Below are 17466 nucleotides of genomic sequence, written 5' to 3'. Positions count from 1 at the left end.
GATTTATGCCAAAAAAATCTAAAACCTCAAAAATGGAGTTAAGAGGTTTTGGCCAGACAGTGACGACATACAAAGAATCACTGACATATTTGACAAATTTAAACTATAAAAAAAAAAAAAAACATGGAACATGGAAATGATTATGACAAAACGAATTGCCATTTTATGTCAAATAATTGCGATTAGACGATGATGTAATAATTGTGACAAGCCGTAAACATACCCCTTTGAAGACACTGCTGATGGTGTTGGAGACGGCCGGAGTCCTGCTCTCAGTCAGCAGGTCAAACATCACTCCCAGCAGCCTCTGCTGCACCTTCTCCTCCCCCAGCGCAGAGAAGAACGGCTTGGTGATCTGTGGACCCCGGAGACAGCAGGTCATGACAGCACCACACCAGAAAACCGTCAGCCACAACGAAAAAAAAAAGAAAAAAAAAAAAAACAGTAGGCCTGTCCCTGGCTAAAGATTTGTATAGTCAAATCTGATTGGCCGAATATTGCCTCTTGTCGACTGGCAATCGATTAGAGGCAACTACTATTTGTAGTATTTGTAAAATCGATCGATTAGTCCAGTGGTTCTCAAACATTTTTGGCTGCAGTACCCGCTTATATTGATTTCTGAAGCCGAGTACCCCCTTCCCCTGACTACTGCATTTTGCTTAGAAATATTGACAAAAAGGCTAATTCCCATGTCAAAATGTTCAAAATAAAACAGCATAATGGCAAATAAACATTGCTTTCTATTCAATAACAGTTCTACTAGTCAAGGTATTGATGTAATTTGGTTTAAAAATGTACAGATGAGCAGGTTCACACAAACTCTGTGAATGTGTTATCATTAACCATAACACTAAAATAACCTATATCAGGGGTCTTCAACGTTTTCAGGCCAAGGACCTCTTAGTTGAGAGATAGATGAAGCAGGGACCCCCACAACCTGTTCATAGATTCCATATAGTTTCATCGCTTGACAGCACAATCATCAGTGTATTTTGTATTCATGTCAATTTGTGTTTTCCGATATTTATTAACCACTTGAACCATCAATACTTAATAAACTTGACCTTTCACTCTGTAGTTAGTCTGGTCCTTTTCCCCTCTACACCAAACCTCCAAAAATAGCCGATCTACCGATCTACAAGCTCACAACGGCTCGCAGCGCGAGACGTTGTGAGCTTGTAGATATGCTATCTACATTTTGGTCAGTTCTAACCAAAATGGCTATTATCTCAACGTTTTCCTCGCAACATAATCACTAAAATATCGTCACTGTCGGGCAGAAACCTCGTATCTCCAAGTTTCAAATGTGTACGTCTTTTGGTAAAGCAAAGTCCTGCTTCATCATACAAGACCGTCGCACAAAACTAGTGAAAACAGCCGATCTACAAGCATACAACACCTCGCGATGCAATGTGCTTGTAGATCAGCTGTTTTCACTAGTTTAGTACATTTTATAGATGATAAATACAAAACGAACGGTTTTGGACATACAAGGTTTCCACCCGACGACGACGATAGGTGCTGGGAGTGAAAATTATAATGTAGGGGTAGGGGTGCCTCGGATTTAAAAAAAATATTTATGGGGTGCCCTGAGACAAAAAAGTTTGGAACCCCTGCCCTAGGGGTCCCGGACCCCCTGTTGAAGACCCCTGCAGTAGGTAAATACACCTGCAGTACAGTTACCTGTTCCAGCGCTTGTATCTGACAGCTGGGGATGTCGGGGTAGGGCTGGGCCGTGGTCCTCAGAGCTCTGATGAAGAGCTCCAGGCAGGCCTGGTCCTTGGCCAGCAGCGGGGCCGAGGCCTCGCTGAACTTGCCCAGGACCAGGCACATGAGCTGGGCCTTGTCCCGCAGCAGGGTGGGCCTCTCCGGACTGCTCTGCTCCAGGAGACGCTCCAGCACCGGCAGCATGGCCGCCAGGACGGACTGGGAGGAGGGGGAGAGAACGGGGAGGTGAAGATCAGTATTTAGTAGGGCATTCACGAATAGTGATTTTTTTGTATTCTAATTATTCGGCCTCAAAGTATTCGAATAGTCGAATATTCGACAGGACTGGCCAGACTGTCAAATATTAAGTAAGCAAGAGGCGAACATTGTGAAAATAGCCGATCTACATGCTCACAAAGCCTCGCAATTATTTTCACAATGTCTATCTGTGGAACCAAGTCATATTAAACGTAATACCTACAATTCCAAGTGCTTGTCAGGGTGGGGGTCCCCAGTTCAAAAATGTTTATTTTGGGGGTCACGGCCTAAAAAGTTTTGACAACTAATTCTTATGACTTCCTATCTAGCCAAGCTTTATAAACTATATGTTTTTGACTTTGATAATCGAATATTCGAATAGTTGGTGAATGCCCTACTCACAACTCACAATGTGACACGTTGTGAGCTTGTAGATCGGCTATTTTTTTCCCCCAGGGATTAGAAAATGTAGGCACATGGGTTTTATCATACAGCCATGAGGACAGGAGATAAGCACAACATGCCAGATCACTGTGGGCCCTTTTAAGATCATCTCTGACCACTGCAACGACTTTCAGTCTGGGCCACTGTCTGCTTTAAAATGTCATGTTTATGTAGCCAAATAAAGGTGCAGAATAACAAAAAATTCACATTGCTATTCTTTGACGTCATGCTTTGACACGGATGCTTTCCAAGTCTAAAACGCTACCCAGACAACAACGTGTGGCTCACATAGACTGTAGAAAAATATGGACAGTGCGACGCCATTGCTTTCTATGCAGCCAAAATGAGGTTTTTCCCCCCCTTGTATGGGTGTCGCCATCTTTGTTTGAATGGTACCCCAGGAATCATAAGGAAAGCTATTGGCTGCCAACGGTCACGTGCAACCGCAGAGATACATGGGAGAATGTGTTGAGCTCTGCCGAAAATATAGCAGACGAAGAAGAGAACGTGGACCGCCCACAAACCAGCCAGCAAAAAACAAATCCAGTATGGCTGACACAGACGGACCGCAGTGACAGTAAATGTCCGAATAACTTTTTAATTTTGCCACGGAGATTTGAGCACCGAACGTTTGGACTCTGGAGTAGCCGCTGCAGCCGCCGCTAACCAAGCCTGGGTTCCCCTGCCGAGGGCAGGAGGGAGAAATCGCTCCCTCCTGCTTCCCGAGGCTACCGCTAACCTGACCGGGCCGTCTAGGACTCTGTACCCCGCATTGGAAGCCTTATGTTGAGGACTCCACTTTTGAAAGTGCCCGTGTAGTTCCGCTGGGTCTTATAATAATCCAGTTGTCCACTAGCCCCATATAGAACCTCACCCGTCGCTGCATACTGTTGTGTCTCGAGGTTCTATATGGGGATAGTTGTCCACTAGACTTTTCACAAAGCAAAGAGGCATTCGTCCAGAGAAATATGCATGTGTTTATTCATATTTATTAACAGGGATTTGTGATGTTTATAGGACTGAGGTTGCATTCATAGTTCATAGTTGCATTCATAGTTCTCAGTCACACCTCTTAACAAAAGCTGACTAACAAAAGCTGACAACAATTTGACACCTATGTTAACAATGCGATTAATGTAGGAATGGATGCAATATGCATATGAATTGTCTATTGTGACTACAGTCTGTGATTGTGACATGCTAAGTAGCCTACAGTAGAAGAGAAGCTGGATTCACGAATGGATTCATGAACTAATTATTGAGCTGACATGCAGTATCGTGGGTTAATTATTCCGGGAGGCTAAAGAGGTTATTTCAATCAGCGATCGTAAATGCGCTTGATTCATGTCATTTTTGTTTGATTGAGGTTTTTTACAGTAGTACATCATTCAGCATATTCCTCCTCTTTGATTCAGTCAATTTCATAGTGGTTTATATTTTGGAAATAAAATGTGAGATCAACCTATGTCTATTTGTGTGCGTTCCTATGCAAATTTGTGTGACATTTGTATGTGTGAGTGAATTGTGCTAACTTAGTTTGACGTGCAGACAGACTGTTCTATTGACAATTATACTGTAGCCTCAGTGTTATTTTCAAATGTTTTAATTAATACCATTTGGTGAGGCTAAATGTTGAGTGTTTCTTTTTAGTTGTATATTCTATCATAGGCTATACCACTTTATATACGAGTGGTTACTTGGGAGAAATACATTATTACCTAATAGCCGTTCTAAACCTACAAAAAGCCAGATAATTGCCATAACATCACGTCGCCGAAGCCTGCTATGACCAACCCGACCGAGATCTCCCATCCTGGCTCTAACAACAGGTATATGAGGTATGGCAATTATACAGGATAGCAGGACATGCAACTTCATATAAAAAGTGCTGTTTTCAGTTTCCAAAATGTTACATGAAATATTTGATAAATGGTCTGAAGTAGACCTAATGTAAAGTAAGTCTGTGGTAGGCATAAGACACATTATCAAGAATGCCATATGCCAATGTTAAAGAGGAGTTTATAAAATAATATAGGCTTCCCTTGGCTTAGAACATAGGCTATTTTGGCTGTAAGTGGCCACTGATAATATGTTGGCTGGTGTCGATATGTTTATGTAGGGCTATTAGCTTAATGGCATGCCATACTTGCACAAATCATGACGAGAAAAAACAAATAAAGACGCATTGTTTTGGTGGCATTATATATAGGCTTGTTACACAATCGGGCAGTAGGTAGCCTTCATAATAAATAAATACCAAGTCGTGTATTTGTGGCTCATATGCCTATAAGAGTAAATACATTGTAGGCGTATTAACAAAAACGATGTTTTAACATTTATATAATTATAGAGAATATATGTGTGTTTATTTATGTCCTCACTCATTTTAATAGCTCTGGATTAAGCGTCTGCTAAATGTACATTGCAACCTGGGTTTGTATAATAGATTTATTTTGTAAAAATGTTTACACGCCGTTGTACAAAAAAAAACGATATAGCTAACAGTGCGTCGCATTACGACGAGTTGTTAGATCTGCTCTGCTCTGTGCATCAGTGCATGCAGGCTGGCCGCAGATCAGTTTCATCAGAAGTCGGCCCCGCCCCCACCCCGCAACTTTATCATTTATTTTAAAATACATTGGACCAAATTTCGACAAAACGCATATGATGGTGATTGAAAGGCTAGCGATAACTAGCGATAGGAACCATAAAGTATGTATGACGATGTGTATTAAGGTTAGAAAATCAAAGGGGAAAATGAATGGGATCCAATGCAGAATAATTCTTTTTGGTACCTCGCAGGGGGAAAACAGCGCAACTAGCGGCCAATCATAGGAACTTTGACATCCGTGTTGGCTTCAGATAAAATCCTGTGAACGACACGCCTGGTGGCTCATCATGGCCCTCCAGGCACGTGCACAAATCAAAGGGGGCTTGCCCTTTTAGCCGTCTGTAAAAAGTGCCCTCTCCAGACCATGAATGCAGGTTTCAATATGGGGAAATAAATGAAAATGCCCCTTTTCCATGCCATACCTGAAGGCAGCATTCAAGAGAATTGCCTTGTCCAAACTCTCCTGAACTCGAATGCTGCATTTGTTGTTGAAAGAATTGCCCTCATTGTGTAGAAAGTCCATGTCATACACCACATATCCAGTACTACTGACATGATTATGCTTAGTTCAGTGTGGTATAAAGCAGTGTTTCTCGACCACTGTGCCTGGGGACCTTTGGTGTGCCCCTGAGAAGGGTCAAGGTGTGCCCCTTGAAACTGCTTGAAAGCCAGTATTGTATTTATCATTTTAAAAAATGATTTAAAGTAGTGAAAAACAGCCGATCTACAAGCACACAACGCCTCGCAGCGCGAGGCGTTGTGTGCTTGTAGATCTGCTGTTTTCACTACTGTTGTGCGACAGCCTTGTATGATGAACCAGGGCTTTACTTTGCGAAGAAACGTACACATTTGAAACTCAGAGATACGAGGTTTCTTCCCGACAGTGACGATATTTACACCCCCGTATTATGTTGGTGTGCCCATGGATTCTTGGGACATGAAAAGTGTGCCCGTGCAGAAAAAAGGTTGAGAAACACTGGTATAAAGCACTGAAAATAGCCGACCTTCTGCCATTTTCAATATTTTCACCAAAAGGCCCCTTTAGAAATGTCAGCCCCTGCCTCTCTAACATTCATTCTAACCTCTCCGTGGACCAGGTCCAGGGTGGGCAGCAGGGTGCTGGCGCTGTAGGAGGGACAGTCGTGGGCCTGGATGCTCTGGATCAGCTGCTCCATGGAGGACGCCAGTCTCTCACGCTGCGCGCCTTTCAGTTTGCCGGACACGCACTCCTCGTGCAACAAACCCAGGATCTAGAGAGGAAAACGTCAAACAAACACGTTCATATATGAACTACATCCATGTTCCAAAAAAACAAAAAAACAAAAACAAAAAAAAAACAGACTTCTCATCCACCAGTGGTTCTCTAACTTTATTGTGTAGTGCAGGGGTTTTCAAAGTGCGTGACGGGGCACCCTGGGGTGCCGTGACGGCAGTCCAGGGGTGCCGCGAGATCATTTGAGAATATATTTGGAAAAATATTTAGTATTATTTGAAACTAAAGTGCAAAGTTATTTTCAACCAGAATGGCTATTATCTCAACGCTTTCCTCGCAACATAATCACAAAAATATCGTCACTGTCGGGCAGAAACCTCGTATCTCCAAGTTTTAAATGTGTACGTATTTTGGTAAAGCAAAGTCCTGCTTCATCATACAATACTGTCCCACAAAACTAGTGAAAACAGCCGATCTACAATGCCTCGCAATGCGAGGCGTTGTGTGCTTGTAGATCTGCCGTTTTCACTAGTTTAGTACATTTTATAGATGATAAATAGAAAACAAACGCTTTTGGACATACAAGGTTTCCACCCGAACGACGATATGCTATAAATATTAGGTGCTGGGAGTGAAAATTATAATGTAGGGATGCCTCGGATTAAAACAAATATGTATGGGGTGCCCTGAGACAAAAGAAGTGTGGGAACCCCTGGTGTAGAGGACCCCCATTTGAAAAGATATGCCAGGGAACCCCAAGAGTGAAGATTTTTACAGGTATAACAGTGATTCTCAACCATTTTAATTTCAAGGACCCCCAGGTTGACATGTATTAGACTACGGACCCCCATTTATTGGCATTTCTATCGATGGAACCGCAATTCATATTGTAAAATCAATGTTAATTTAACTTTGAGTGTACAAATTTGTACAATTTGGTTCCTAACTATCTATCATTTAGCTGGGGACCCCCTGGAACTCCCTCAAGGACCCCTGGGGGTCCCCGGGTCCCACTTTGAGAATCAATGTCCTACAGGGAGCTCAATATCTACATTTATATTACATTTTGAAATAAGAAATAACGTCATTATTAGTTCATCAAGTGACATGAAAACTAAATAAACATCGTAATTGTGTGTCGTAGTATGACTTTCTGAGAACAAAAGTAACTGTGTGTGTGTGTGTGTGTGTGTGTGTGTGCGTGCGTGCGTGCGTGCGTGCGTGCGTGTGTGCGTGCGTGCGTGTGCGTGTGCCAGTCAGTCTCACCTGGCTGAGGTGGGAGGGGTCAGCTACGATCTCCTCTGTGTTCTTTAAAAGCCGCTCTATGATTGGCTGGAAGGGAGAGGCGGCAGCTCCTGATAGGCTCTGGAGACAGCCGACGGCCGACTCGCGGACCTCTCGAGTCGGCGAACACAGACAACCCAGTAAGGAATGGACCACTGGGGGGGAGGGAGGGAGGGAGAGAGAGAGAGAGAGACCCTTTCTTTTAGTAGTTGCATATCTATCTTACCTGCAGCCAACACAGGGATGCTGATAGAACCCTCGCTAAAAAGAACCCCAGGACAAAAATCCACTCGTCCTAGACAATTTGCCCTCCTGGCCCCCAAACTGTGGAATAAACTCCCTGTCACACATAGAACTACAGACTCACTCCCTAGTTTCCGCCATGGACTGAAGACTCACCTCTTCAGACTCCACCTAAGCCCATAGCACTTACCGTAGCACTCGCCTACCCTCAAAGACCACATGAAAGCTGGATAGCATACTTAGGTTGTATATAGTTTGTTACTGATTAGATCCTTGGTCTACCTACGTTATTTTTTCTAGATTGATATTTCTATGCAATTGATGTATTACTCTGCTTATTGTAAGTCGCTCAGGATTAAGAGCGTCTGCTAAATGCTTATAAATAGACGATCTACAAGCTCACAAGTTGTGGGCTTTCAGATCTGCTATTTCCACTAATATTTTAAAGTGTTTAAAACTACAGTATATGAACACTTCTCAACATGATTATGACGATTATGCAAAATAATTGCGATTGCCTCAAATAATTGCCATTAACGATTATGTAATAATTGTGACAGGCCTATCCCTGTGGCAATGACATACTAGCGCCATGGCCAGGGATTAGAAAATGTAGGCACATGGGTTTTATCATACTGCCATGATGACAGGAGATAAGCACAACATGCCAGATCACTGTGGGCCCTTTTAAGATCATCTCTGACCACTGCAACGTCAGAGATGGCTTTCAGACTGGGCCACTGTCTGCTTTACAATTAAGCAATATTACACGAGAGGGTGTGCATATAACACGGTTATCCTGCACGACATCCTTGCCGCAGGAACGAGCCGACAGGCGAGTTCCGTAGGCAGGGCTGGAGACCCTCGAGTGTAATATTGCGATTATACAACTGTTGCCCTTAAAAAATTTGAGGACTTTTTATACCTCTAAAATTAAAAAAAATTACATTGTCCAAATTGTCGAATATTAGAGAAAGAAATTGTGAAAATAGCCGATCTACATGCTCACAACGCCTCGCGTTGCGAGGCGTTGTGAGCATGTAGATCTGCTATTTTCTCAATAGAACCGTGTTATACAAAATGTAATGCCTCAACTCTTAGTGCTTGTCAGGGTGGGGGGTCCCCAGTTAAAATATGATTATTTTGGGGATCGCGGCCTGAAAAGGCTGAGAACCACTGCTCTACACCAGTGTTTCCCAAACTGAGACATATGGCAGTAAATACATACAGTTCATACATACATATATACTGCCCCCTGCTGTAGCAGGCTTGTAACAGTTGTCCATCAGGGTGCACAGTATAGCACACAAATAGCAGATATACAAGCTCACAGCGAGCTTGTAGATCTGCTATTTTCTTTAAATCGTGAAAAGTCTTTGAATATTTTGACCCGATTCTATAGGTGTCTCATTGTTTCCTAAACGTTTTTATGTCAAGGACCTGATGATGCGGAGGAGGGAACATGCTCCCAGTGTCCCCCGGCGGGAATCGAACCCAGGACTTTCTAGCTGTGAGGCGACAGCGCCACCGTGCCCCTCAGTGGTTGAGTGTTTTTGAGTGTTTTACCTGGTGAGTTGACTGAAGCCAACTCCTCCAGTGTGTTTTACCTGGTGAGTTGACTGAAGCCAGCTCCTCCAGTGTGTTTTACAGTGTTCCCACACATTTTCACCAATTCATTTCCAAAACTTTTCCAAAACTTTTCCAGAATATTCAACCCAATTTCCAGGACTATATAACAATAATTCAGCTCATGTTTAATTTGTCATTTTTTACAGGACCTTCCAGGACCCTTGATAAATTCCAAAAAAAAAATCTAATTTCAAAATATTTCCAGGAATTTCATGACCGTGGGAACCCTGGTTTTACCTGGTGAGTTGACTGAAGCCAACTCCTCCAGTGTGTTTGAGTGTTTTACCTGGTGAGTTGACTGAAGCCAGCTCCTCCAGTGTGTTGGCAGGCTGGGCTCCCAGCAGGGCTCTGCCCACGTACAGGGCCTGTGTCTGGAGGACAGCAGAGACCCGCAGTTCCAGCTGGTCCCCCTGGTTGGCGCCGTAACCCCACAGCACACACAGGAACTTAAACACAGAGGCCGGCTCCTTCAGGTGCACCTGGGAACCAAGAGATATGTACTCTGGTCAAATCAGCAGTGAGAACACGTAAATAAAATGCAAATCTGATTGTTTACAAATTTAACTCTTTTTTAAGAGTTAGAAATGAGCACTAAGCATTTTCAAATGTACTTATTTTTACACTGTTTTATAAATGTTAATTTCTTTATAATCTCTTTAATAAACAGTATTTCGCTTCTGCCAAGAATCAAAACGTCAGTTTAGCTTAAAATGGAAAGGATGCATATTTGGCTTATATAGGAAGGCTCCCAAAAAAAGAAAGACCTTGTGATGTGATTAAAACATTTCTTTTTTAAAATGTCTGTGTCATGAGAATTATTACGTAGCGATAAAGCAACACATTTTCTATTTGGAACACGGTCAAGGTTTTCCAAAGCTTCTGCAGGATAAAACATTTACGTCTGCACACTTTGCAAAAGCTCCCAATCAATCAATTAACGTCTTCTTCGGAATTCTCATCCTGAAGAGTCTTGAGTCAAAACGATAACCAATAAAATCTTGATTCTGCATTGATCCACTGTTAGTGTACCAACCGTCCAGCGGATGTGAAGGTTTTATTTTTTTTTATTTTTCCACCACCATTTCAGTAATCAGTGTGTATGAATGAGGCTGAACCTTTAACTTTATGAAAGGTTTTGAAGCATAGTATTTGCCTGGCAAGTGGGGCGGTATAGCTCAGGGGTAGAGAAACCGTTATTAGAGCATGAAGGGTTCCCGAAGGGTTCCCAGTTCGAATCCGGGCTCCCCCTGAGTTAATGTCGAAGAGTCCTTGAGCAAGACTCTGAACCCCTAATTCACCTTTTGTCAAGTCCCGCCCATTGTCCTGCCCCTCTCCACACCCATTGGTTGCTGTGTCTTGGTGGGACATTCAGTGGGACATTCCATCCACTGCCATGTTAATTCAGTTGCTTCATATTGTTATTCTGTGGGCTCAATGGACGACTAGCGGCTCCGCCCCCTCCAGAAGCTGCGTCCGACCACTATCACAGCGCGCCGCTATTGGCTTCATTCACTTCAATGGGAAATACGGCGGATTGTACACACATTTTACACATTAAATACTAATTCAGTGTTGGACCCAGAGCTTCGAAATCTCTTCCTGGTCCGTCGGCAGGGCAAGGCATGCGTTGGAGGAAGGTGTAGTAGCCTACACGGCTAATGGAACAAAACTATGGAACAAAACTGCAGAGGAATATTTGGGAAAAAAAAGGAGAGGAAGCCCCTGTCTGTTGGACCACAGATCGCCGTTTTTTATATAAAAAGCCGATTTAAATATGAATACACTGTGTTGGCTAAAAGGCCATTGACCCATGACTACAACACCTTATTTTTTATGTAAAATAGCTACTGATAAAGTAGCCTAATGAAGAATGAACAACGCAAAGTGTTGTATTTCTGACATGCAGCAGTAGACGCAGGTGTGCAGGTGCGTCACAAGAGGGGGGAGTGGGACTGAGTTAAGGCCCAAGGTGGAAGGGCCTTAATTATTTTTTACTTTAATAGATATTGAAAAATTGAAAAAAATAGTGGATATATAAACTAGAAGGTGCCGCGCTGCGAGCTTGTATATCTGCTATTTTTGAAATCCCCATATGAAGAACATTCATGTGGGCCCGCAGTGAATCCTTGTACCCAGGGCCCAGAATTTGGTGCGACGACACCCTTGCTCGTTTTGTGACTCGCGGCTAAAACTTTTCGGAATCGAGACGTTTTAACGCCAGATATATCAAATGTTGTAGATTTATAAGCAATCGGTATGATAAGAAACACGTAGGCCTAGCCTACATTTGAAGCAGTTTATTCTGGTTGTTGTGAAATAGAGAGAAATAGACAGCTGTAGGCTACTGCCTACCTCATTCGTCGCTACAGGCTGTTTAAACACCATCACAGATCAAATAAATACATTAACACGCCGTTTAGGCGTCAAATTCACTTGCAGGTATATTTATTAGGTTGTTGTCTTTCTTACCTTATGTAGGCCTACACAACTGTCCAGTCCAGTGATAAGTTGCTTTATATCAGATGAAGTAACATATTCCTTGGTGCTTCTTGATATAAACACATACAATGTGTTGGTATAAAATGAGTCGTAGCCTACACATATTTTTTCATCTTGTCTCATGACAAGACTTGATGAAAGTAACTCACATTCCGCCCAGGTCAATAACACTAATCATCATAATGGCATGAATCGATCTAAACAAATAAAGTCTGTGCTGATGATGATGACGTTTGTATGGGTTGATGTTAGGCAGGCTACTTAATAGATATACAGTATAGATAGATAGATAGATATCTTTATTATCCCAAGGGGGGGATAATCAGTAGCTATTTAACATAACAAATAAGGTGTTGCATGGTGTTATGGGCCATTTAGCCAATACAGTGTAGCCTATTCATATTTAAATCTTTCTGAGTCAGTGTAAAACGGCTCTGAATCCAGCAGAGAGATTTCCTTCTGTATTCTCTGCTGGTTTGTTTTAATAGGCCTACATATTTTTCTAATTTCATGCCAGGTCTTGTTGACAGATTTGGAAGAGATTTCGAGGCTCTGGGTCCAAAACGCGACATGCAGTGTGTCTGTGTGTGACATTCTCCTCCATTGTGCTGACAGTTTTGAATGGCTGAGTGAGGGCTGTCGGACTTCAAAGCTTGACGGACATAGCGACAGTAACGTCGAGGGAAAGGTGGGGGCGGAGCTCCCGGGAGTCATCCATTCTAATTTCAAACTTTGTTTCAGTCAATTGGAACTGCTCAGTGGCACCATAGTGAATCAGCATGTTTTTAAATGTTTTTATCTCTCCAAAAAGTATGTTTTAGCTAATTCAACATAAAAAAGGCGGAACCAGGGCGGGACAAGGCAGATAGAGCCTGCTGGTTGGTCAGTCAGGGACCAACCAGGAGGCTAACAAAGGGTGAATTGCTCACGGTGAGCAGGATGGTGCCTTGCATGGTTTCCTCCGCCACCGGTGTATGAATGTGTGTGTGAATGTAATGCACAATCTATGTAAAGTGCCTTGGATGAAAGCGCTATATAAATGCACCATTTACTAAGTATTTAGCATTGTATCATTTACTCGTTACACCGCCGGTGTGAAAGCGTATAAGCTCACAACTCAGAATGGGACACGTTGTGAGCTTTTAGATCTGCATTTTCCCCCAGGAATTAGAAAATGTAGGCACATGGGTTTTATCATACTGCCATGATGACAGGAGATAAGCACAACATGCCAGATCACTGTGGGCCCTTTTAATATCATCTCTGACCACTGCAACGCCAGAGATGACTTTCAGACTGGGCCACTGTCTGCTTTATAAGGTCAGGTCATATTGATAAATGTTTTGTAGACCAAGGAAAGGCCTTTACTTAAAGTTTAATATTTCTATCTATTTGTTTACAACAGAAGCATTTGCCATAATCTTAATCGATGAAAACAACCGACCGCAACCAAACATAAAACGACTCGTATTAGTCCTTGGCTTTTACCTGGAAGAAGAGCTTCATGAGCTGTCTGAAGCTGGGGGCGGCGCGGCCCCCCGAGGCCCCCCGGAGCAGCAGCTCAAACACGTTGCACAGGAGACGCAGGTAGCAGCAGGCGTTGGAGTCCATCTTCTCTGGGTTCCACCACACCTCAGCTGACAGGCACACAACAAGACACACGTTAGGAAACCATCCATATGTCTATAATATAATAATCTAACAGTAAAGCTGGTTGCACACTACTGCGTTTTTCGTTGTGAAATGCGTTTTTCAGGGCAAGGAGAGAGAGAGATAGAGAGAGCAAGGGACCAAGTGGTGCGCGAAACGGGCGGCAGTGTGCAAACGTGACTGACATAACGTGAGGTTGATTTTTTTGTTCACGCGCTCCGAAATTCACCCCGATATTCGGCCCGAAAAACACAGCAGTGTGCAACCACCTTAAGACTCCGTAATCGGGAGATAAGCGACAGTCACGTCGCATACACAAACTTTAGAAGGCAATCGTAGCCAATCAGGAGGGAATATGGGAAATGGGACAGATCCATGCTGACGGACTTGATTTGTGTACCGCTTTACGTGATTTTAGGCCAAAATCTGTAGGAGCAGTGTCCAAAAAATGTGTTTTGCAAGACTTGGCCTCATGGTGGCACTAGAAGAGGGCCATGTGAGAAATGAGGGGTGGAGGTTGTGGTAGGCCAGCCAAGGAGTGTGTGTGCAAAGTTTGGCATGGATAGGGGCAACGGTGGCGGAGATATGAGTAGGGCAAAAGTGTGACGTGATGTGACTGACAGACTGACAGTTGGTGGAGGTTTTGATAGTAACTGCGACCTGACGGTCGCAATAATAATCTATAATTACTTTAGGCCTGTCCCCGACTAAGGAGGATTTGTACAGTCGAATCCGATTAGTCGAATATTGTCTATAGTCGACTGGAAAAGAACATAATGAAGGTCCCTCCACCTTGGGCCCTAGTAACTCAGTCCCACCCCCCCCCCCCCCCCCCCCTTGTGACGCCCCTGGTCGTCCTACCTGTGAAGGACTTGTCGTCACAGCTGAGCGAGGAGATGAATCCTCTCAGGAGGGACAGGAGGACGGCGCCGTACGTCCCGTCAGCAGACTTGCCTTTAGCACCGGCGGCCTGGAGGTACGCAGCCATGGCCTCAGAGAACGAGGCGGGAGCAACCTCCTCGGACGCCTTGACAGAAACAACATGCTCAGTATTAGGGCTGTCACGATTATGACATTTTACATGACGATTAATTGTGTTTTTGTCGTCGACAATTACATTTCTGTTTGGCTTGTAGGCTTTGAAGTTGCACATGGTAATTATGACACATAACCCAAAAAATACAAAGAAATCAAGGAGATATTTGACAACTTTAGACTTTAAAAAGAACATTGATAGTGGAAATAGCCGATCTACAAGCTCACAACGCGTCGCGATGCGACGCGTTGTGAGCTTGTAGATCTGCAATTTTCCACTACTTTTTAAATGTTTGAATAATGAACATATACAAACATTTTTCAACATGCAAACGATTATGATGATTATCACAAAATAATTGTGAGTATGTCAAATAATTGCGATTAGACGATTGTGAAATAATTGTGACAGTCCTACTCAGTATTCAATGGCAGTTTGCAAGATGTTGGATTAGAATATGAAGTTAGTTAGCAGTTCTGGGTTTGATAACTGGCACCCACCGCCAACTAGGCCGGTCACAATTATTACACTATCACCTAATCGCAATTATTTGAGATAATCGTAATGGTTTGAGATAATCTTTCTTTTTTTGCATAATTGTCAATATCGTTTCTATGGTGAAAAATAAATGTTCAGATATAAAAAAAGAAGAAATTGCTAACCATATTGTAACCATACAATATTTTTTTTGCAGATATACAAGCTCACAGCTGTGAGCTTGTATATCTGCTATTTTTTTTAAATAATGATTGTCTTTGAATATATATTTTTAAAAGCGAACATTTCTAACTCAAATATTTGCTTCTGGGGGTCCCCGGAACAACACATTTTGAGATGGGATACATGTAATTTTGGGGGTCCTTGACATGAAAAAGTTTGAGAACCACTGATTTAGAAAAAGGATTCAGACGACATTTATAGAATCGGGTCAAACCTATTCAAAGACTTGCACAAATGTTCACCATTCAAAAAAATAGCAGATCTACAAGGTCGCAGCGCAGCACAGCTTGTATATCTGCTATTTTTCAATAGTTAAAGGATAAAATAATGGTTAAAGTGGTTCATATCTAAAGTGACACAGATTTGTGTTAAGGTCTTAAAGTCATTCTGCCGTCTTGTCTTTTCGTTACCTGTGAGGCTGCGTCGTCGCTGCGTAGACTGCTGAGCTCCACCAGGGGGCGCTCCAGCATGGCGTAGACGCGCTGGGCGGTGAGGAGGTGCAGGGTGGGGCTCAGCGCTCCGCTCAGGCCCTGCAGCAAGGCCTGGGTGAGGACCAGCCAGGCTGCCCGGGCCCTGGGGCCAGAGCCACGCTGCTCCTCCACCACCTGGGCAAGGTGGTCCAGCTGTACGACCCAGAGACACAATTATAAGAGACACAAAACAACCAGGGCAGGGTTCATTTTGTCGACCAAGACTAAAAGACTACAAGATTTTGATATTTTGTCGATAAGACTAGACCAAAACAATTTCAGAACGATGAAACTATACGGAATCTATGAACAGGTTGTGGGGTCCCTGCTTCATCTCTCTCTCAACTAAGACCCCAGCTTTAGATGGAAGAAAACTCACAAAAAGTGGCCCCTGGGGTTTGGTTACTGTTGTTGTTGTTGTTGTTGTTGTTGTACTGTTACTCTAAAGTTCACAATGAGTGACTCACGGCATCTCGTTTGGAGATGTGGTCCATGCTCGCCAGCTTCTCTGTGAGAGTGGAGACCAGCTGCTGGTTGGCTGAACCCAGGAAGTCTCGCTCAGAGCTTCTCTTCAGTACTTCCTCCAGCTCTGTGGAGAGAGAGACAAGGGAAGTAAACCATACTGGGGTTAAAGGTGATACACCATGCATTTAAAAAGTATTTGTGTCATGTTGTTTATGTCCCAAAAACAACACTAGTATATCGTCGTTGTCGGGTGGAAATCTCGTATCTCCAAATTTGTACGCTCTTTCCCAAATCATACAAGGCCCTCGCACAAAAGTAGTGAAAACAGCAGATCTACAAGCACACAACGCCTCGCAGTGCGAGGCGTTGAACTCCGCCGTCGCCCCCTGCAATGTTGTGGCCCTCAGCTTGGTACCCTAGACATAATTCGGCCTGTGGGGAAAACTAATTCGGGAACCCTGGGTTAAAGCATTCAATAATTCTAGGCCTAAATGGGTTATTAAATGACTGTGAACCTTTGGCCCAGTCCAGGGTGAGCGGGTGCTGGGCGATGGCGGCGGAGCGGGCCACATAGGATGCCAGCTGGACTTCGGGGGACTCTGGCTGGCTGCTGGTGATGACCAGGAAGGGGAGCAGCTTCCAGCCCAGGTGCAGCCTCAGATCCGGCGAGCCCAGCCCCAGCCTGGGGTCACACAGCACCCGCACTGCCTCCTGCAGCACTGGCAACCTGAGGGTTAGGGATGGGACCATACCAAAATGTCATGTCACGATTATTACATTTTACATCAAATAATTGCAATTAACAGTTTTACTGCCAGATGTTATTATTTATTTATTGGGTCTTGTGCCAGCAAAAGCAGCTTACCTTTGCGAGGTTATAGACAAAGATCTTTTTTTTTTTTTTTCCCCTCATTACATAGTGCACTTTGGTCATACTAGCAGTAGAGGGCAGCCTCATGCAAGAATTAATGTGAAATGGGCCGCTGCAGCTTCCATACATTCAGGGCGCAGAGTCGCATCAGAGCAATAGAACGACAGCTAGCAGCCAAGAAGTGAATTTGGACATTATTGATGTTTACGTGAGGTGGAGATTTCAAAGCAGGATTACAGGAGATGCTTATACTGTACACACCCGCGCGACCCCTCATCAGTTTACAGACATCAAAACAAGGTACAAAAGAACGAGCAAAAGAACGTACAATTGGCATCGCGCCGCCGGTAAAAGAGTTAACAATTT

At 43.5% G+C, this 17466-nt stretch overlaps 1 protein-coding gene across 2 annotated transcripts in view; it reads right to left on the bottom strand.

Annotated features, from left to right (window-relative positions):
* LOC308303332 (HEAT repeat-containing protein 1-like) overlaps nt 1–17466 on the bottom strand; it is a gene marked incomplete at its 5' end in the record, with an annotated part of 77314 nt that overhangs the window by 33784 nt on the left and 26064 nt on the right. For both annotated transcript variants that reach the window (XM_080747687.1, XM_080747688.1), the window contains 10 exons: nt 224–355; nt 1684–1926; nt 6103–6270; nt 7500–7672; nt 9676–9868; nt 13377–13525; nt 14400–14565; nt 15705–15917; nt 16232–16353; nt 16745–16956. In XM_080747687.1, the coding sequence (XP_080603813.1) occupies nt 224–355; nt 1684–1926; nt 6103–6270; nt 7500–7672; nt 9676–9868; nt 13377–13525; nt 14400–14565; nt 15705–15917; nt 16232–16353; nt 16745–16956 (1771 nt within the window). The remainder of the gene's footprint in view (nt 1–223; nt 356–1683; nt 1927–6102; nt 6271–7499; nt 7673–9675; nt 9869–13376; nt 13526–14399; nt 14566–15704; nt 15918–16231; nt 16354–16744; nt 16957–17466) is intronic.

This window comes from Nannobrachium achirus, assembly GCF_963921795.1.
Source record: "Nannobrachium achirus genome assembly, chromosome: 18".
Classification (NCBI taxonomy): Eukaryota; Metazoa; Chordata; class Actinopteri; order Myctophiformes; family Myctophidae; genus Nannobrachium; species Nannobrachium achirus.
Note: the sequence above shows the minus strand (reverse complement) of the source record. Positions and strands in the feature narration are given on the sequence as shown.